The sequence below is a fragment of the Miniopterus schreibersii genome, assembly GCF_964146895.1.
Source record: "Miniopterus schreibersii genome assembly, chromosome: 9".
In the NCBI taxonomy this organism is placed as follows: domain Eukaryota; kingdom Metazoa; phylum Chordata; class Mammalia; order Chiroptera; family Miniopteridae; genus Miniopterus; species Miniopterus schreibersii.
Window position 1 is genome coordinate 71848571 of NC_138118.1, and position 22613 is coordinate 71871183.

Here is a 22613-nt window from a genome sequence, read left to right on the forward strand (position 1 = left end):
TTGGCCACCTTTGACTTTGATCCTTTGACCTTTTGTTAATTCCTGGTGACCTTATTTTGCAGCTGTTCCATTTCCAGGATGAAAATATTGGTAAAATTTATAATCTGAGAAATTAATGTTGTCATTTTAATAACTTTTAGTTTACATTCTGGGGGAAATTATGTTAAATTTAATAATATGGAAAAATATTTATGATGTTACATGCAAAGAAAAGCATAGCAAACTGTAGATGTGATCTATAATTTGCCCGTATTTTATATTATACTGTGTGTTTCATATACATATAAAGTGACTGGAAAATATTTGTGATTTTTAACATTTGTCTCTGGATAGTAAGATTGTGAGTATTTTTTATTTCTCTGCTTACACTTGCTTGTAAATCTTTATGTTCAGTGAGCCCATTTTAATTTTATAAGTGGAAGAAAATCAGAAGAAAAAGATGTCATTAACGTCAGGAAGAATGGAGTTGCAGCTATCTTCATTTCTAGTAGTAATATTTACATATTTAGTGAGCACCTCCTATATCCAAGTAATATGTTTATTTTTGACAATGATGAAGGGAGTAAGATTCAGAAAAAAACGACACACTCAGATTTATGACTTCAGAGAGCTTACTTAAGAGACTCAGTTTACATGAAATAAAAATTGGAATATACTGGAGGGTGAAAAGATCATCACAGTTTCAAGGAAGAAAGGAACCAGTATTTACCGAATAGGTGCCATGTGTTGTCTTTTTAAATCTTTACCAGAAGTTTATGAATTTGGTATGATTCGCTCCATTTTATAGAAGAGGACATGGAGGAAAGTAACCTTTCCAGCATCCACAGCCAACAAGTGGTGGGAGCAAGATTTGGATTTAGTTCTGCGGAATCCTTCCTAGGACACCGATGGCCAGTTACAAGAGGGAGGTGTTGGGAGGAAAGGTAGAGCAGGCGAGGAGAGAGTCCCCAACTCAGAGACGAGGTGGGGCAGACAACTCTGGCCAGGACAGAATTGCTGAGTTCGGAGCACAGTTCACTGATAATTTTCTAAGCTTTAGGGATGGATCAGAAAAGAACCAGTGGACATTTTTGACCAAAAAAAAAAAAATAACATAATGACAATGGTGAAGATTATATTAGCAGTTGTTTGCAGTGCTTAAATGTTTAGGAGAGTGGCCACATCTTCTTAAATCTACGTGCAGAATTTCTTCTATATGTTCTTCATTAACATTGTTACTCCAATGACTTAGCTCCCTCCCCAGCCTCCCTGACCTCCAACTCTGGTTCCTTCCCCTCTCCTTCCCTCCTCAAGCCTCAGTCTACGTTGACATCAGAGGTTTTCCAATGATTTTTACCACAACCCACAGTAAAAAACGCTTTTTCAATTGAGGCTTGGTATACACATACATGTGCACAACTGAAACAAAAATTTCTACCAAACACTTTAAAAAAAAATATATTGATTTCAGAGAGGGGGGGGGAGAGGGAGAGAGAGATAGAAACATCAATGATGAGAGAGTCATTGATCAGTCGCCTCCTGCACACCCCCCAACTGGGGATCGAGCCCACAACCCGGGCATGTGCCCTGACTGGGAATCGAACCCCAATCTCCTGGATCCTAGGTCAATGCTCAACCACTGAGCCACACTCGGCCGGGCTACCAAACACTTCTTACCATTTTTATTTGCAACGTACCCCAGTATTCTTCATTCCGTTGTTTTGTAACTGACAAAAGTGATGGTCAAGACCCACGAAATTGACTAGTGGATCGAAAGGCATGTTTTTATTCATGTATACAAGGTGTCCCAAAACATGTGTACACACTTTAACAGCTGATAGCTCAATTTTGAAAATGAAATGTATTTTAATAAACACTGCCTTTATAATTATTCAAAGTGTGTGTGTACATTCTTTGGGACACCCTATATATAGTTTCACTGGCCACACAGCACTAATTCATTTTGCTCACCAACAACCTTGTAAAGTGGGTGGATACTTTTATCTGCCCTTTTACAGATGGTGACGGAGGCTTGGGGGGGGTGAGCTTCGCACAGGCACAGCTGAGAGACACTTGAGAGCAGTGTTGTTACCGTGTGGATGTAGCAAGGAGGCAGAGGGCAGGCCGGTTGTGTGTCATCCATCAGCTTGTGCTCTCACCTTTACTGAGCACCTGTCCTGTGCGGGGCGCCCTGCTAGGACCCACAGGACAAAGGTGGGTGAGACACCAGCTCTGTTCGCCAGGAGCGCAGAGCCTGTGAGAAGAATCTCCCTTAGGGGGCTGGGGAAGGCTCGGAGGTACTGGTTTATAGCTCAGTTTTATTGAATAGGGTTTTGACTGGACTCGGCTGGAGCAGTGGAGGGATGAAGAAGGGGAGTAATTAGGGCAATTGGAGACCTCGGCCTGGGGGAGGGGGAGTAGCAAGGCTGGCTGCACCCCTGGGGAAATGGATGGAGGCAGAAACCCGGAGGTGGTTGGACGCCTGAGTTGGCAGGTCTGTTGAGAGAACAGCGAGGGAGGTGAATGGAGCCTCGGGCGAATGCTGCGACAAAAGGCCATGGGCAGGAGGAATTTGCTGAGACAGAGAACCAGGTGGAAGGAGCAGCAAGAAGCTGAAGGGACATGACTTTTCACAATTAGAAATTGGAGAGGGAAATATTGCTTTGCATCATCAAAGCATGTATTTATCTGAACTCTCTTAGCTTTCAGCTTTTACTTCTGGAATGAGAATCTTACTCCCTCAGACAATTTTTGAGAGACTTTGCCTGTGTTTTGATTTTAGGATCATTATGATTGGGGACTTCGTGCTATTAAATCTGTCTTGGTTGTAGCTGGCTCCCTGAAACGAGGAGACAAAAATAGACCTGAAGACCAGGTAATGCAATGCTAATGCGATCTTGTTGAGTGAGTAGCCAAATGGCCTCCTACAATGAAAGTGTGTACCTGGATGGTGGGTCATGCATAGCACGACCTTTAAAAACACGGCATCTATTTTTAATGTAGGATATTTGGAGGACTGGCATTTCTGATGGTATAAAAGATCACAAGTATTTCTGAGTAAAAGGATATGAGCGTAGGAAAGAAAATGTGATTTTGTAAGTGCTTTTGAAATGTCAGCTACAAACAATATTTTGGCAGCCGTAATCAAATAATTCAGTAATCGCTGTTTGATTTCCTCTGAGGAACATTTAGAAAATCTGATTAATCCTGGGATATTAATCCTGAAAAAGTCAGCAAAGACATAACCTAATGGGAAAATCTATGTCCATTTCGTAGGATGCGAGAATGGGACGGGAAGCTTGGTGCTCTGACACCAGGGAAACCCTGTGCTGGTTACTCAGAGCTTCTAGGGAATTGTCCCTCCCAGGAAGAAACAATAACAGCCACGTCCCATTTATCTCTATTAAATAAGAAGTGAGAGTGATGCAGCATGGCTTGAGAAGTTGGAAAAAAGATCTATCCTGTGAGGTTTTTATGTGACAGGATATTTATTATGTGATTTTTCTACATTCTTTTATTCAATCTCTCCCTCTCAGCCACAATTTGTGATGGGGCGAGGATTTTCTTGCATTTATTTGTTCTCTTGTTATTGTTGCTGTTGAGATTCTTACCTCTTTCTGTACAAGTCATCCCCGATGTTCAAGTTGACTGCTTTTAAAATCGAAAGCCCTCTTTGGTTTTCATCCAAGATAGAACAAATCCCAAACTGAAAACGGTTGAGTTTAATCTTCTGAGATTCTCAGAGTACTTTGAACAAAATGATCTGCTTGGCCTCGTTCATTTATATCCTGGAGTTTGGGGATTAAGGAGAGAGGGGCCCAGACACTTTCTCAGGATCAGAGCAGATTATTGGTAGGGATGGAACAGAACCTCGTTGATGGCTGTAGTCTGAGGTTGCCCCTGATATAGGCAAAGCCTTCTCATGTTCTGATGTGTGACCTTGAAAGCATTTGACCTCCCTGCAGGTAGAGTGCCATCCTCACAGAGAACCATCTTGGTGCTCATACTTTAGATATGAGAATTAACAACATCTTTAGCTCTTTAGGTGTTTGTTAGACACTGTATTGGCTTTTTTTTTTTTAATAAAGTATCTTCTCTTTTCTAGGTACTCATGAGAGCACTAAGGGACTTCAATATGCCTAAAATAGTGACGGACGACATCCCAGTGTTTTTGGGCCTGATCGGTGACCTGTTTCCAGCCCTGGACGTGCCCCGGAGGAGGGCGCCACACTTCGAGCAGACGGTCAGGCAGTCCACCCTGGAGCTCCGCCTGCAGCCCGAGGAGAGCTTCATCCTCAAAGTAAAGGGGGCACTGACTTGTCAGGGAGCCCTGGGGATGTGCAGTGACAATACGGTAGTTAAGTGACACTGAACCAAGACTTCAGCTTCTACATTGCTCCAACCTTAATATGATCCAGCATATACTGTAAAGCATTTGAATATGGCCGTCTTCCCTAGAGTAAATAGAAAGTTTGTTGCCTCAGTCTCTCAGAAGGTGAAAACACATATGTGATTAAGTCATGGTTTTTGTTAGTTTGTAAAACTTCTTGGTTCTTCTTGGTGATGTGCATCAAAATTAATGTTGCTCTTTTCTTTCCAGTTTAGAGGAAATTGAGAGTAAAATCATTAGTACATGTTTTTTATTTTGTGTTGTTTCAATCCTCACCTGAGGATATTTTTTCCATTGCTTTTCAGAGAGAATGGAAGGGGGAGAGAGAGAGACATAGATAGATTGCCTCCCTCGTGCACCCCAACCCCACCTGGGGCAGGGGATTGAGCCTGCAACCGAGGTACATGCCCTTGACCGGAATTGAACCCGAGACCCTTCAGTCCGAGGGCTGGTGCTCTAACCAGTGAGCAAACCAGCTAGGGCAGTACATGTTTTAATGGGGAGGAATGTCTACATGTTTGACATCCTCTGACTTATTAAAGGCATGTGCATATGCGTGCTCAGGTTGGGTGTAGTTGAATACATGGATGTTAAAATACATACAGAGCGCCTGTTTGAGAGGCTGTAAGTCATTACTCAGAGGTAGATCATGATTGGCCGCCCTGCACTGCTTTTGTTCAGCGTTCATGGAGCCGCGGATTTTGTAAGGAGCCCCTCCGTGCACCCGGCCCTGCACTGCGTCCTTCCCTCCTGCCTGTGTCAGGGGTTCACTGAGTAACGGTGGTCTTCTTTCTCACGCCTGTGTTCTGTGCTGCGAGGTCCAGGAGAAAGTGTACTTTGCTCTTGCCATTTACTTTAAGTTTTCTGGAATACAGGGTGGGGCAAAGGAAGGTTTACAGTTGTTCGTATGGAAAAATAATACAGTGATTAAGAAATAATAATACAAGAATAAACTGTTTTGCATACTCACAACTGTAAACCTACTTTTGCCCCACCCTGTATAATGTTGTTAGTGGGGGCTGGCTTGGATTGTAAGGAAAGAATTGGGCAAAAATGGGTAGTGTTCTGTTTCGTTTTGTTTTTTAACCACGAACTCATGAAAGGAAACCGGTGACTGGCTGTGTTGTCTGCAGGTTGTCCAGCTCGAGGAACTGCTAGCCGTGCGGCACTCGGTCTTCGTGGTTGGAAATGCAGGCACGGGAAAGAGTGAGGTAGAGTCAATCGCCTGTTACTTTCAACCTTGGAAGGGGCAATTTTAATTTTGTGGCCTATTTTCAGTTTTATTTAAGAGTTTCCTTCCGTGAAGGCCACCATACTTTTGGGTTAGAATCTGAGACTGTAATGTTGTTCTTTGATCAGTCGGCACCATTTTCCTCTGCACTGGGGACTGGGAGAGAGTCACAAATAGAACATTACATTTAAACGGGGACGGCGAGCTGAGATGAAGATTGGGCTTCCCACACGAGCGATTTAGTGCCCTACTCATTCATTTAGATGTATGCCATCCTATTTTATGCACCTTTCAATAACATAATTCTGCCTGACTTCTTTTATCCAAAGTTCACATGTTGAGATATTCTAGAATAGGACACCTGGCTTGCATGCAATTGGCCCTACCCACATTTATCAAAACGACTTTGTTATCTCTTCCAAGTTATCCTACATTCTCTTTATATCATTAAGAAAACCCAAATATTTTCCTTCAATACTCTCAGAATATAGAACTCTAGAGGGCCAGAAAAAAAAACTTGACAAAAAAGGGAGGCAGCGGAAACCACATTTTTTATGTACCTGTTATGAGCATTGTGAGGCACCTAGTAGGTTCATTATGTGTGATTTACTCTGCACAGCAATGACATGCCATGGGTATTATTTATTATCCCCATTGTTAGGTCACTGCTTGATTTTGCTTCGTCTCACTGACAGTCCTGGTAACATACTTACTTTTTGGTTAGCAGGCAATATATGCAGAAATACATGCATTTTTAATTCAGGGTGCTTGGGTATAAATATATTCAGTAGCCAACAGCTAAAAATAACCAGAGTGGGCCTGTGAGACTTTAGAGCATGGTATAGAGAGAACTTGCCGGTATTTAGACCTGAACCCAGAGTGGAACCATTATAAAGGGAGGCCTTGTATAGGGATCTTTCTAGTGAAAAATCCAGTAATTGAAATATTATAGTTGATAACTGCAAGACCTATAATTATTTTGTTAGAGTAAGTTTCAGGTGCGGGCCATGGTTTAAGGAAGGAAAAATTAAATTCTATAATTTTCAGTAGATTAATGGTTTCTAAAAATGTCAGCTTACTATTCCCAAGGCAGTCAATTGCTTTCATCTAGTCTGCATGGATTCTGTTCTATTCAGCCTTTACTTAAGTCCATGTAACCAGAGCACCAAAGCTCAGGGCCATGTTACTTAACATTTTATTATTCCAAAGTATTTGGCAATTGTTTATCAGTCCTTCAAACCCCTGTGAGAAGATCAGGATGATAAGTATCTAAAGTAAAATTCTTGGCTTTTTAGAGAAAGCAAAAAGGATAGTTGGGGCAGATATTTGGGTTAAGTTGCCAATTAATTAAACAGACATAAATTAAGCACCTACCTTGTGAATTCTTATCCTCGAGGCTCCTTTCCCTCATGATCTAGATGAGGGTTTCTCAGCCTCAGCACCACTGACATTCTGGACGAGCTAACTCTTTGTTGTAGAGCCTGTTCTGTGCATCGTAGGATGTTTAGCAGCATCCCTGGCCTCTGACCACTACATGCCTAGTAGTGGGGTCCTCCCTCTTCCTTCAAGTCAAGACAATCAGCTATAGAGAACTATTGATCCAGGTCACTCATTAGATCTCAGAGCACATCCAGACCAGCATCACAGGCATTGCCTGGGACCTTATTAGAAATGCCACTCATAGGCCCCACCCCAGACCTCCTGAATCAGAAACTCTGTGATTGGGTCCAGCTGTCTTAGAGGGTGTTTTAACACCCTCTTAGAGATCCAGATGCAAGCTAAATTCTGAGCACAATCTAAATAATACAGGCAGAGTGGATTTTAATAGCATGAACAGGGACACTTACTTACATAAATAGCCCTTCGCACACAGGTTAAAAATCTCAAATGACAGAGTGACTTCCTCTAGTCTGCATTGTTCAGAGAATCAGATGAATGGATCCTAAGGGATCTCGGGTTTAAATTTTTCAAGATAATAATGAAAATGTACAGATGTAAATTTTTCCCATTCTCAATCTTAACACACGTAGAATATCTAGGAATGTATAACGAATGAGGAATATCCTTTGAAATCTTTTGCTTTCCATTTGGCTTACATTAATATTAATTTTCTTAGCTTTTTTCCCTCCCCTTCAGATTTTGAGAACACTGAACCGAACATATGTTAACATGAAACAAAAACCCATTTGGAATGACTTAAACCCTAAAGCTGTGACAACAGATGAACTCTTTGGTTTCATACATCATGCTACCCGAGAATGGAAAGATGGCAAGTACTGTTTCCCCTTTTCAAGTGCTAAAAATTTCTCCAGAAAACCATTTCTCAGTTGAAGCCGATTTTAGGCATAGTTGTAGATTTACTGTTTGTATGTCAGCAATCCCGGAGATATAGCAACTCACAACAGCATTTCCAACCTATACATTAAAGCTAGATTTGAACAAGTGGTCAATTTGCGTTCCACAGGTTTGTGCTAAGAGGTGTGTATTTTATCCCACATCAGTTATGTCAGGGCTCCTGTTAACCAAGAAAGAGGTCAGCACGAATGCCTCAGGGAACGTTTATAAAGTACCTGATACAATACACCAACTGAGTTTCAGGCAGGCCCTATTCTAGGTACCAGGGACAAAAGTCAATGGGACGTGTTTCTTGCCTTGAAAGTATTTGCAGGCAAGCAGAACCCTTTGTTAAAATCTGTTGTTATTCTCATTTCATTAAGTGCGCTATCCTTGGCATCACCCTGGAGCCCTTTTCCCCTTTCACACCCTACCTTCAGCTTTACAGCACATCCTGTAGGCTTTACCTTTCAAATACATACTCTACGTCTGTAATATTTTAAACAAAAATAAAATTTAAAAATACAAAAAAATAAAAATAATAAAATACATGCTCTATGCCAGCACTTCTCTCTTCTGCAGCTACCACAGTAGCCCAACTGGTGTCCCTGCAGTTCCTTTTCCATACAACCAGCAGGGGGCGCTCTTCCACATGTTAGTTCTCTGCTTGCCATTTCCATTGGGTTCCATCAACCTTATAATCCATCCTTTATCCAAGGCCTACCCGGTTCTGTGTCTAGATCCTTCTCTGCCATCGCTGACCTCAGTTCCTGCACGCCGCCCTGCACCTGCTCTATCTGAGCCTTAAATTCTGGCCTCCTTGCTCTTCCTGGAACATGCCAACTATCTTCCCATCTCGGGGCCTTTGCACTTGAATTCCCACCGTCTGCAATGCCAGAAGTACCTGCACAGCCTCCTTCTTTGCGTTATCCAAGTGCCACAGGTCACATCAGAGAAGACTTCCTTGGTGATCTTGTGTGTAGGAGCTGACCTCATCATTCTCTGTCCATCTCTTATGTATATAAATTTTCCTAATTTGTGGGACAATCAAAATTTACTCTTAGCTTTTAAATCCTCCCCCCCCCCCTTTTTTTAAGGACTGTGGCAGGAAGGGAATAATACCAGATTGTGCTGAAAAATCTGTGGAAGCTGTTTAAGTCGTGCTGGCTTTTTTTGAGTTATGGTGGCGAGTTCTACATACTGTCACTTATTTTTGCACAAGATACTTCACAGAGGAAACAAAACCTTCCACATACATGCATTAAGCCATTTGCTCTCACCGTAGTATTATGTTCTGAAAAATCAGCTATTAAATACACCATGTAACACACACAGTGGATATGTAGTGACGGCAAAAAGGACCTATGGACTTAAAATGTTTTTATCTATACTTCTGGTGAAGTAATGATAACTCAATATAATGCCAATGACCAAATTTCTCAAGGAATTGTATAGTGCTTCTGAATATTTTAGCTTTAGAACTGTGTCCCTTGAATGTTGTTAGAGAAAAGCGGAGAAGGTGAAGTAGACTAATACTCGGCCTGAAATAGATACTGAATGCACGTGCGGAACGTATGGAAAAGGGTAATGCCTTCATTTGGTGTAAATTTTGCGCTTCGTGTGTGTTACCTTTTTATAAAGTCCCACAGCTCTTCTTCAGGGAAGTCAGTATCATTTTTATTTGACATATAGGGAAGCTCAGGTTAAGGAACCTTCTCACGGAAGTGAAGCGTTGCCCTTTGGTCTAGAGCCCAGATAGGGCCCGAAAGGTCTTATGCATTCATTGCCCACCAAAGGGAGGCAACAAATTGACCGCAGGTAAATTTACTTAACAAAAGAGCTTCCACTGGAAAAAAATACAAATTTATTTTAGAAATAAACAGCACCCAACTTCGTTACATATGTGTATATATATGTTAAGATCGTTCATTCTTAATTTATAGGCCTGTTCTCGTCCATACTGCGAGAACAAGCCAATCTTACGCACGATGGGCCAAAATGGATAGTCCTGGATGGAGATATCGATCCCATGTGGATCGAATCACTCAATACCGTCATGGATGATAACCAGGTGAGGAACACCTCAGTGCTGACCTTAAACATGACACCTGGTGTGTATTGAGCTCCATTCCCCTGTTGAGTTTCGTACTAGTTTCTAATCATTAGCGTGGTGTTTTTTATGTAGTTACTACTTTGATAAGTGGCATTTTCCTGCTAATTCTCTCAATTTCATTGTTAAAGGATTTAAGTGAATACATTTTTCTTGTCTGTATTAATCAAACCATTTTTTAAAAAAATATATTTTTGATTTCAGAGAGAAGAAGGGAGAGGGAGAGAGAAACATCAATGATGAGAGAGTCATTGATGGGCTGCCTCCTGCACACCCCCGACTGGGGATGGAGCCCGCAACCCGGGCATGTGCCCTGACTGGGAATCAAACCCCGATCACCTGGATCCTAGGTCAACGCTCAACCGCTGATCCACGCCTGGCCGGGCCAATCAAACCATTTTTAAAAGGAGATATGTATCGAAGAACTTAGCCCATACACGTTTTACCATTTTCGAAGAGTTAGGCATAAATTATGACATCTTATCTTTGATTAAGGATGGAATACTTGGATAGTAAATGACAAGTTGGAAATTAAGTAGTTCCTGTGGCTACTGATTGAGTATAAATCATCCCTAAGCACCTTGCCAAGGTTAATCCAGCGCTCCCAGCAAAATCAAAGGGTAATGGTACAGGTCCCTGAGATACCACTGATGCAACACAACACCTGTCATTAGGGTCAAGAGAAAGAAATCAGAAATCATCATTACTCTAGAATAGAATTAGTCAGCCCCTTATATTAACAGAAATTACTGCTTTCTGAACTAAGACATTGTCTATCATAAAATATAGGTTTGAGATCTTTATTCTTGCATGAGTTTCTACAGGAAAATTGATAATTGTGGTATTTGAGACTCTAAAGAAAGTTTATTTTTGTGGCATTCAGGCCTTTTCATGTAATCAATGCTTTGAACAAATGTCTTATATTTAGTAATAGTTAACCACAGTTATTTAAAGTTGTCATCAGTAAATCCATGCTGGTGAGTTTGTTCCTCGAGGGTCAGTGAGCTGCCCTCCGGGATGAATTGAGACCTTTAATCTAGCTCTTTATTCAGACTCTCCTCTCTTCTAACGAGGGACAGCGAGCTCATAGCCTTTGGCACTTCTGCTGGGGAAAGGACTTTGTGTTGTTAGAAAATCGGCAGTGTCACTTAGCTCCAGAATGACAGGGCCCCTTTTCTGCTGTGCTGCTCTGTCCAGGTGCTGACCCTGGCCAGCAATGAGCGCATAGCCCTCACTCCCCGGATGAGACTGCTCTTCGAGATCCATCACTTAAGGACGGCAACCCCGGCTACTGTTTCCAGAGCTGGTATTCTGTATGTGAACCCACAAGATTTGGGCTGGAATCCGTGAGTACTGCTTTTTTAAAAATTGTGGTAAAACATACATAATATAAAATTTACCATTTTAATCATTTTTGAGTGTACAGTTCAGTGGCGCATTAAGTACATTCACTTTGCTGTACAACCACCACCAACAACCATTTTTGTAACTTTTTTTTATCTTCCTAAACTGAAGCCCTATATCCATTAAATAATGACTCCAGTCCCCACTGCCCCAGCCTCTTTCTGTTTGAATACTCTAGGTACTTCTTATAAATAGAATCATGCAGCAAGTGTCCTTTTGTGATGGGCATATGTCATTTAGCACAATGTCTTCCGAGTTCACCTATGTTAGAGCATGTGCCAGGGTTGCCTTCCTTTTTAAGGCCGAATGCTATTCCATTGTGTGTATATACTACATTTTGTTCATTCATCAATAGATGCTTGGGTTGCTTCTATCTTTTGACTGTTGTAAATAATGCTTTTATGAATAGGACATACAGAATCCCTACTTTTAATTATTCTGGATATATACCCACAACTGGTACTTAAAGATTATGTGGTAGTTCTATTCTTAATTTTTAGAAGAACTTCCATAGTGGCTGTACCATTTAACCTTCCCACCAACAGTGAACAAGGGTTCCTATTTCTGCAGGTCGTCACCAAAACTTAATTTTCTCTATTTAATAGCCATCCTAATGGGTGTGATATGGTATCTCATTTCAGTTTTGATTTGCATTTTCATAATGATTAGTCATGTTGAGCATCTTTTCGTGTGCTTATTGGCCATTTGTATCTTTTCTTTAGAGAAATGCCTATTTCAGTCTTTTGCTTATTTTTAAATATAGTTGTTTGGTTTTGTTGTTGTGAACATTTCTCTTTTTAATCGTCGTTTTCAAAAGAGCTAAACATGTATATTAGGTATTAGCAATTAAATTGAAAGCTGATTAATTAGGCTAACTTAAAGGTAATTAAATTAGCGCCTGTGTGCCATTGTCGTTTTTAGTTGGACGTTACCCTGTTCACACCTTGTACATGTTAACAAATCAGTATTTGTAGAAGAAGTGAATAAATAATAATAGCTCATATGGAGCACTTAGACATAAATATATCACTTAGTGAGCATATGTATACATATAATACACATACATGAACTGTGGTAATGCTTTGATTCAGAACAAGTTCATTGTGTCTACTCACTCTTCACATGCTCACAGTTCCCATAACTCATCCTGGCGGTCACTTGTCCCCCCCTTTAGCATTTGCACTGTGAGCTGGAGCAACGCCTGAGCTCTGCCAGTGGGCTTGTACTTGTGGCTGGGGTGTTTCTGTGTCGGGTTCTTCTGTACCCCTCCACCATGCCCTCCCCACAGGCTGTCCTGTATAGGACACATCAGTGGGGTCTGTGCCCTACGGCCTCTGGTTTCTTTGGCCAGTGAGGAGCCCTGGCAGGAAGGAGACCAGGAGAAGAGATGAGGTCAGGCTATTTATTCCCCTGGCTCCCTCCCCGCTGGGTCACATCAGGATGACTGTGACTCTCAACTGCAGGTCACAGTTCCTTTTAAATCTCTCCCTAAGATTCCTTCTTCCAGGTCCTGGTAGTCCCTCACTCTCTTGTCCTTGCCGGTGTAGGTGCAATAAGCATCATCTTTCTGTTATCACCCCGTGGCATGGCTTAAAATACCCTTTTGGCTTTGTCTCGCTAATCCCCTCACCTGCATTGGATGAGCCTGGTGTCTTCCATCCCTGCAGCCCCATCCTTTCATTTTTGGATACTGTATATATTTGTAAACGTAAAGATTCAGAAATAATTGACATGCACCTCTAGTCAGCAGTGTCCTTCTAACTTCTGACATTTGTCCCAGCCACTGTGAATGACAGAGAACATGACGCTCTATGAGGGGCAAATTATAGAGAGCTCTGATGAATTCCTGCTGGGTCCTATATGACAGATTCCAACCCCAGACTATTGACTAATTTAAAAACAAAGTTTTCAGAAGCCTGAAAACTTTGGCTACCTAGATAGTTTCCAAACTACGGGATTTTAGACTTCATGTGATACATCTATAGTACTTCTGGAGAAGGGAATAGCAACAGAGCTGATTGTATGGAACATGTTTGCAGATGCTGGAGAGGCAAACATGTGGTTAGTGACCTAGATATGGGCACTAAGGTGATGCATAAGGCATCACAATGTAGCAATTTCCTGAGGCAGCTGTCATTTTCAATCGCTTGTCATGACGGCAGTGTGTTTCATTTGGTCATGTTCAAATCTACAGCATTTTTTTTAAATTGTAAGAAACTTTTTTATAAAGTTGGAAACAGTTACCAACAAATACAGATCTGTATCTTCAGCTTGTGCCATTGCTGAAGATAGTAGTCTCTCCTAAATTTGCTCTCTGTCCCCCTTTCCCCCCTCCTTTGACTCCCTCCACCCTGCCCCCGCCCCTCCCAGGCCTTCACCACACTATTGTCTGTGTTCATGGGTTATGCACATGTGTTTTTAAGTTCTTTGATTAATTTTTTCCCACCACCCTTTAATGTCTGTTTTTATTCCAAACTATGAAAATTTAGTGGTAATTTATTCATGACATTATAAACTGTCCATATTTAACAATATAGACTTTTTTACTCCCTATGCTATACGGTGCTGTTGACCCCTGGCAGAGGTCATTTGGGGCCTCCCCCCTCCCCCCACACACACACCCTCGGGCAGGTTCAGCTCTTATCATGTCTCCTGGTTTGCTTGCGCTCACTTCCTTACTTGTGGAGGTGATTTGTAGAGGAGCACCCTTTGCTCTTGGGCTTGGTAGGTTTTCTCTCAAAGATAGACTTTGGCTACCGCCAATGTGGCCAATGAAGTAGCTGCCCCCTAAGTGCAAAGCCCATTTTCCCTTCTGGGGCCGTGTTGAGGCTACAGCTCCTAGTTATCTCTGCATAGCCTTCTGCTCCCACAGAGACTGGGAAGAGACTTTGCTGGGAGCTGGAGCTGGAATTCGTTATACCCATCGGAGCACTGGCTGCCACTCTCATGCCCTGTGGGACACAACTACCTTTCGGAGGTGCACAGCTAGGCAGAGTCAGGATAGGAGCCCAGCTCTCCCAGTTCCACCAACTGTGCTAATGAGTAACATTTATCAAGAATTTGTTACGTCAAATATTAATCTAAGCACTTTATACGTGAGAGCTTGTTTAATCCTCAGAATAACCTGGAGAAGTCTGTATTATCATCATCTCCATTGACAAATGAGAAACACGAAGCACAGAGAGGTTGAGCAACTTGCCCAAGGTAACAAAGTTAAAACTGTGGAGCTGGGATACAGATCAGCCAGTCGGACTTTAGAGCTCCACCTCCCTAAACAATCCCGCCCCATCCCCATCAACAATAAGCTCTGGACACTAAGATTCCACTTCTGGCATCTGCTGTGCAATTAGAGGAGTAGCTGAGGGGTAGGTGTGGCCTTCTCACCTTTGTCCCCAGTAACCAACACTTGCTGTCCATTGTTTCACTGTCCTGTGGTGCCCACTGTCACCATTGCCCAGATATGCTCTCTCAAGTTACCATCATGAACCTGGACTTCAACTGAAAACCATTCCTCTTGGACCTGAAGAAGTTTTGACAGTTCTGATTTTATAAACCTAACAATAGTGTAAAGGTCGTTAAATATTTAATAAAACCCTGTTGTGAAGCCTTGCGAAAATCAAAGGGAGCCTTTTATAAGCTAATCATCTTGCTTTAGTTTCTTCTGATACTGAAAATGTGAAATCAGACTTGCCTGGAGCAAGGTATAGTCGTAACTCGTCTAGTCGCAGGGCTTCTCTGCGGGCAGCCGAATGTATTTGTTATCACTGCTTCCTATTTAATGAGGATTGTTTGAGCAGTTATTTTTTGTTGAACATCATAGTTTCTCCCCAGAGGCTACTGTGGATGCTACTCAGCCGTGCTTCATTTCATTGATGAGTATTATTTTATTAATAAGTTAGGGATATTGTATCAAACTTGATAATGTTGTATAAGCTTCAGATTTAATACACATGTACCCAAGAGTGAGATGCCATTTCAGGGCCAGGTATTGGAAACACATTACCAGCCATCAGGTTACAGTTACATTCAGTCCAGTGGGAAAGGGGGGACTTTGAAATAGCCCCTGTGGAATTTTCACCTTTTTATTTGTAACTGATTTCTCATTACTAAATAATTGACGCCAAGATTAATCAAGAAAAGTCCCAAGCTGTTTCCATAAATGCAGCCTACCCTATGCGGCTAGTTTCAGTCCTTCAGAAAATGACAAACTGCACCTCCTTATAAATGCTCAGTAATGGCCTACTTAGAAGTCTATTATGTTTGGGTTCTAAGTGCTGTTAGGAGTTTCTTTTACATGCTTTTCGTTAAGGTAAAAATGGCCATAAAACTAGTCTTTAAAGGGTCATTTTTAAATATTTACAGCTGTAGAAATAGAATGAACTCACTAAACATGTCCCGAAGTGTGGCACCACGCCGTGTGCAAGAGGGAGCTTTGAGTTGGTGAAGTTCTGATTTTCAAGTTCTAGGGTTGAGTAAAAGCTCCTCTGTGCTCTTCCTCAGGTACGTGGCCAGCTGGATAGACAGAAGGCAGCATCAATCGGAAAAGGCCAATTTAACAATACTTTTCGATAAGTACGTTCCTGCGTGCTTGGATAAGCTGAGAACGAGCTTTAGAACCATCACTTCAATTCCAGAGAACAGCCTGGTGCAGGTGTGTCTTCTGTTACATTGAGGAACATTCTGGTCCTGATACTGGACCAGATACTGGACCTGATACTGGGGCTGATCAAGACAACAGGAGATTTTGCTTGAGCAAGAAGATGGAGAGATTTCTGGAGTTGAGGTTTCTCCAACCCTCATTCTCCAGCCCCCATGTTCCCCGGTGACTTTTGAAAACCCCTGTCACATACCTGTCACCTTCTGTTATCGTTCGGGTCTGTAGTCTCTTTCACGAGATTGTGAGTTAGAGAGCCGAAGCCACCTTTGATTCGTTTGTATAGCTCCAGGAATTTGCACAGTGACTAGCACATAGCAGGTGCTGAATGTCTTTATTGAATCACATGCTCCTCCCAAGTATATTTGCATGAAATCAGAAGAGCACAGTCGTAACAGCCTTATTTAGTTTCCTGTATCCTAAGTAACTGGCCCAGAGAAGGTGCTCCATATGTTTTTTTGAATACAAAAAGTGTGAGTAATTAAAGATGTTGACTGTTGAGTAAGAGAAAGCTTCTGGACTCGCCCACATAGGTGTCGCTACCCAGAAGGCTATCTTCTCTCTGTCTCTCCCCCCCCCCCCGCCCCCAAAAAAACAACACATTTCTAAAGTCAGGTAAGTCTAGATGGAGAGGTCGTAATATTCACAGGCAATTTTTTCTTTAATACTCCTGAGGCAGTGGTGAGAGTGAAGGGTATATACAACACATTGTCATGGAAGCAAATAAAAATAATTCACAGTACACAGGAGTGAAGGCTGTGATCTTAATCTCAGCATGAAGAACTTTCCCCAGCCTTTTACGAGCATAAAACTTCACAGAAGGTTTGCAATTAGAAACTTTTCTTCTTCTCCTAGAGGAGCAAAATTGGTTTCAAAGTACTTTGTTACCATTAACGTACTATGTTACCAAATTTGTTTGAGGCTAGATTAGAAAAACTCTCAAGCATAATCAGAAGAGAAAGTTCAGGTTTTGGGATAATTCACACACCAATTAAGTAAACGCTAGTGTTCAACAGTAATTATCCAAGGTATAATTTATTTCTGAAAGCAGGTCTGAATTTATTCATAATGAATTAATTATGTGGTTAGCCTAATTAGACTTCCTCTGGTGTAATACTTGTAAAAAGCCTGGTCGAGCTCTTTCTCAAGTCGACTTGTGTGTTTGTGCGATTCTCTGTGGTGTGAACGTTTTCATTCAAGAGAAGTGTGAAAATAGGTCAGTGGGAATTCACATGACCTTTGCTCCTTTTGTCGTATTCAGAAATGGCATTTCCTCCTCAGCTCCTTTTTAGCTGTTTTATACAATAGTCTCTTTTCTGTGATTACTTATAAGGACTGGAATTTGAAACAAAAACGGGCATAAGAGAGAATAGCTTAAAATGGCGACTTTAAGAAATTAATGTATTATGTTTTGCGGTATATGAAACTTCTTTGCTTTAAGTTCGGTACAGTGTATTAACCCTTTCATAATATGCACCAAAGTGTGATTTGATTAACTGCTGACACGGAGCTCAAAATGGTTTCTAAGCACTGAGTTTGGGAGAAAATAGAAAAAAAAACACATAAGTTATTACAGTGTTCAGATCAATGGATAACTTAACATTGAGACCTTTCAGTCTTTTTGTTTCGATCGGAACAACTCTGTAGACCAACATGGTTTCAGCTCAGAAACAATGAAGCCTCAGACTTATACATTACTTTTCTTGATGACAAATTGCCGAGTTTTCTTCTATTAGAAAACAATTTTAAATTGACAAACATAACGCAATATAAAAGACTAGAAATCAAGAGAGAAGATTGAAAAATATAACAGGTGCTCACCTATTAAAATTAAAAGCCTTTCACCCTACCCAGTTTTCTCAGTGGTTAGTGTATCAGCCTGCAGACTGAAGGGTCATGGGTTTGATTCCGGCCAAGGGCATGCGCCTCGGTTGCCGGCTCGATCCCCGGCCCCAGTCAACGCTCGAGTGGGGGGCAACCAATCGATGTGTGTCTCTCTCTCTCCCACTCTCTCCAAAAAGCAGTGGAAAAAATATCCTTGGGTGAGAATTAAATAATAATAATAAAAAAATTAAAAGCCTTTCCAAACTATTTCCAGGACCCCTGTTCCTCTCTACCATGGATTTTCACCATTGTTCTCGGTTGGGAGGAAGGGCAGGCCTCGCTTGCTGTGTTAAAGCTTGCATGGCTGTGCATATGGCGGTGATAAAAATCTGCCGTGTCTCCAAACACTGGTGGAAGGGTGTCATGAGTTTTGAGGGTCTGTGACAATGCCAGATTCGGTCAGAAACATGTTTATGACTGGTTATTATTTCCTGTGGGAAAGGCCTTTGCAGCAGCCACAGTCCCCTCATCCCTGACCTGGTACCCCACCATGGGGTGTGTTTTACACCAGCAGAGCACACTGGGGCTCACCTGGAGGGAATGGCGAACAAGTTCCTGAACAGCGGTTCTTCCAAGGCTAAATTTAGTCTGACAAACAAAAAAATGCCACAGGCTAAGGCTGCCAGTCTGACTTTCTAAATTTATGACAACAGGTGGGGAGAACGGCTGCCAAAGCAGGAAGGGAAAGTGGGTTATCTAAATGTCCAGCAAGTGGGAAATTGTTAAATAAGCCTTTCCACTCAGTGGAATTTTATTCATTCATTCCCAATGATGTAGGACGACACTCACTGGTAAGAAGTGTCTTTACTTTGTACTTTTAAGTTAGGAAGTAGGCTATAAAATACTGTGTGTAGTCTGACTCCCTATTTATAAAAACGAGAGCATAGTTTGCTTATATGTATTTCCATTTATTACAGTGATTAATAATTGGACAATTGAAGATTTTAATTTTTTAATAGTTTATTACTTAGAAGATGAGTTAGATTAAAAGTGGCAAAGGTTTTCCACCATTGACATAGAAACCTGAGGCAGTCATTTTTGTCTCTTCCGCTGCAGCAAATCACAGAGCTGGGAAAAATTGTATACACTCTTACGGATGAAGCGGATTTGTTAATGTCTTGTGGGCATTCTCCACGATTGGGAAAAGGTTGCCCCGAATGAATGGCTGTTTCTTGTTCTTTAGACTATTTGCGCTCTCCTGGAATGCTTGTTGACTCCGGAAAATGTACCTTCCGACAGCCCAAAAGAAGTGTATGAAGTCTATTTTGTCTTTGCTTGTGTCTGGGCCTTCGGAGGCACTCTGCTGCAAGATCAGGTGTGTTTACAACTAGTTTACAGAACCAGTTTTACTTGGGAGGGATTGAATGTGTGACCCCTATGTTTTTGTTATATTACATACATCTATCCTACTTGCCCTCTTCTCTTAAGCCTGGAAATTTCCAGGCAAACGCACCCAGGCTGATTATTCTGACCTTGGCTGACTGCTAAATCCATAGTCTTCCACCAGATCGCCCTTCGCAGCTCAGGGCTCTGTGTCTCCACCTGGCTCTGGAGCTCTGCCAGCAGCGTGCCTGAGACCGAGCTCTTCCTCTTTGCCCTTTCTTTTCCTAAGCGATGCTCCCATTCCTCCCAGCTGCTCCAGTTTAACACCTGGCAGACATTACCCTTCCTTATTCGTATGTGTGATGGTCACCAGATCCCTTCAGTGTCAATTACAAAATAGTTGTCAAGTCTGCCCCCTTTTTTCCATCCCTGTGGCCTTAATTCAAGAGTGTGACATATTGAGATTGTCCTGGGCTGTTATGATGTCTTAGCTCGGGCTGCCATAGCAAAATACCATACGCTAACCGGTAGCTTAAAAAACAGAAATTTATTTTCTCTTAGTTATAGAAGTTAGAAGTCCAAAGGTCAGGGTGCCAGCACAGTTGAGTTCTGGTGAGGACCCCCTTCCTGTCCCGTAGACTGCTGCTTTTTCATTGTCTCCCCACAGGGCAGAGAGACAAAAATAAAAAAGCTTTTCTGGTCTCTCATAAAGGCACTAATCCCATCATGAGGACCCCATCCTCATGACCTCATTTAACCTAATTACCTCCCAAAGGCCCCACCTCCAAATACCATCACATTGGGCATTAGGGGCTTCAACATATGAATTTTGGGGGGGGGGGGGTGCAATTCAATCTATAGCTTATAACCTTTAAATTGTTTTCTCTGTCTCTAGTCTCTCTTCCCTCTAATCAGTCTCACACATGATTCCCAGTATAGTAGGCAACCCCAGGCCAGTTCCTTTCCGTTGGTCTTTTCCTTCAACATTTCTAGCATATCCCATGTGTGGCTTCTGATTTCTTTTAGCAAATACTTGAAACATGAACTTGCACAAGCTTGTAGACACACACACTCACACTCACACACTGCTTAGACTAGCCAAGGTACAAAGTAAGAGTTTTTCAATGTTAGAAATTTGCACATCTAATCTCCACCATGCACCTTTCTTTATAGGTTTTTCTCATGTAATTGTCACAATAACTCTTCAAGGTATCCTCCTTGTGCAGATAAAGTAAAACTCAGAGAACTGAAATTACACAGATAGGAGGTGATATCAGGACTTCCACCCAGGCATGTCTCTAAATGCCACACCTTCCTGGGTACCTCAGGATCTCTCATGGTCATAGTGCTTCCACAGGTGCCCTTGAATCTCGGCATTAAAAATAGATGGTACACATCTTCCAGGCTTCCCCAGATGTGTCCAGATATAAACGGGATTTAAGTTAGAAGGCATCACAGCCAAGAGTGACCCATGTTTCTGTTGGTTTATTCATTGTAGGCCCTAAAATACATGGTTGCTACAACCTGTGGCCCAGTTCTGCTGCTTGTCACTAGGTTACCATAAATCATATCTATAAATAAATTTGTTATTCACTTGGCCTTTTAGGTCTTATTTTGACCCTTCTCCAAAGCTCCGTTTCCGTCTATAATCTCCAAGTGCTTTTTAAAGAATAACAGCCCCTGGCTTTGAGTGAGAGACAAGAATTGGTGTTGGATGATGTCACATGGTTTTTCTCAAAAGCACACTTTACAACAGGTGTGAGTTTCTTCTTCATGGAGACTTTCCCCTCTCCCCAGCCCCCCGTGGGTTTTTATCAGTGTTCTCCACAAGGTTTTCCCTTTTCCAAGATTAGGAAACCAGGGGAAATTTCATGAATAGGAATGTTGACAGCTGAGATCTTTGTAGTCCTGACCCTACGCCGAACCTTCCTCCCACGTGATCCTCATTTCATCTTTCCAATTTCCAAACATGGCAGCTTCACGCTAGAATCCGGGCACCACAATGATCACCTTTCCCTCCCAGACACTTATTAATAGTCAACATCATCATCAATTTTCAAAAGGGCTCTAACTATGAAGCATTCAGAAGAGGGGCTGTGACGTTAGAAGCATGAATGAGGCAGACGCAGGACTATTCTTAGGATGGCCATTTATTAGTTTAACAAATTGGAGTGCCCACTATGTGCAGGGAAGGTGCTTGGGGCTTTCAATAAGCTATCTCACTGACACTTAAAAACCAAACCCATATGTATAGGTGCAACTGTCCTCTTCTTTTACAAAAAGGAGTGGAAACTTGGATAAGTTCGCCTGCTTATCAAAGACTATTAATGTCCGGGCCAGGTTCAAACTGCAGCAGACGACTCAGGGCCTGTGTTCTTAACCTAGACCATTGCAAACCACTTCCAAAATAGCTCTTACGTCAACTCTCCCTGGGCTCCCAGAAACTGCCATCCTCATTTCTCACGTGGCTTCTGAAGTCACCTTGTCACTGGTCTTTCTGGTTCTGTGCTTGCCCCGTAATCCATTATCCACTCAGCAGCCAGAGTGATTCTTTTAAAGGTAAATTGAATTAAATGATATATGCTAGAAGGAACACTTTAATGGATTTCTATTGCTTCCCCCCTCTTTTAAAATAATTTCAATTATAGCTTACTTTTAATGTTATTTTGTATTTGTTTCAGGTGTACATCATATACTTTATGAAGCGTTTCCTCCTATGTTTCCAGCACCCACCTGGCCCCCTACATAGTTATTGCAATATTATTGACTATATTCCCTGGGCTGTACTTTACTGCCTGTTACTATTTTGTAACTGCCAGTTTGGATTTCTATTTCTTTCAAGATGAAGTTAAAAATTTTAATACAATGTACAAGGCCTGTGGAGCTGGCCCTGCCTGTCCCTCTCCTCCTACCCCACCACCTGCACTGTCCAGTGTCTTAAGCACAGCAGCTTCTTTCCTACCACTAGGCCTTTGCACATGCTGACCTCTTCCTGCTAACTGGACCAGTCTTCTCCCTAATCTGGGCCTGTTCTCAACGATGGCCGCTCTGGACATCCAATTAAAATAGATTCACCCTGTTATCCTCACTTACAGCAACCTTCACGTGCACGCTGCCTAACTTATTTCTGCATGTATTGGCTTAACCTCTGCTGTCACCATGTTTACTGGTGACATCTTCCCCATAAACTCTGTGAGGGCAGAAACCCTGTTAGTTTTCTTCCCCACTATAGCATAAATGCATTTTAATTGAGTGAATTGATAAATAAAAGATTTGTCACCAAAATTATCTTGCTGATACAGTG

At 41.9% G+C, this 22613-nt stretch overlaps 1 protein-coding gene across 1 annotated transcript in view; it reads left to right on the forward strand.

Annotated features, from left to right (window-relative positions):
* Window positions 1–22613, forward strand: part of DNAH11 (dynein axonemal heavy chain 11) — a gene marked incomplete at its 5' end in the record, with an annotated part of 204199 nt that overhangs the window by 79406 nt on the left and 102180 nt on the right. Inside the window, 8 exons of the mRNA XM_081146983.1 lie at window positions 2762–2854; window positions 4085–4279; window positions 5503–5580; window positions 7737–7869; window positions 9878–10005; window positions 11242–11390; window positions 15949–16099; window positions 19170–19301. Of these exons, the coding sequence (XP_081003109.1) occupies window positions 2762–2854; window positions 4085–4279; window positions 5503–5580; window positions 7737–7869; window positions 9878–10005; window positions 11242–11390; window positions 15949–16099; window positions 19170–19301 (1059 nt within the window). The remainder of the gene's footprint in view (window positions 1–2761; window positions 2855–4084; window positions 4280–5502; window positions 5581–7736; window positions 7870–9877; window positions 10006–11241; window positions 11391–15948; window positions 16100–19169; window positions 19302–22613) is intronic.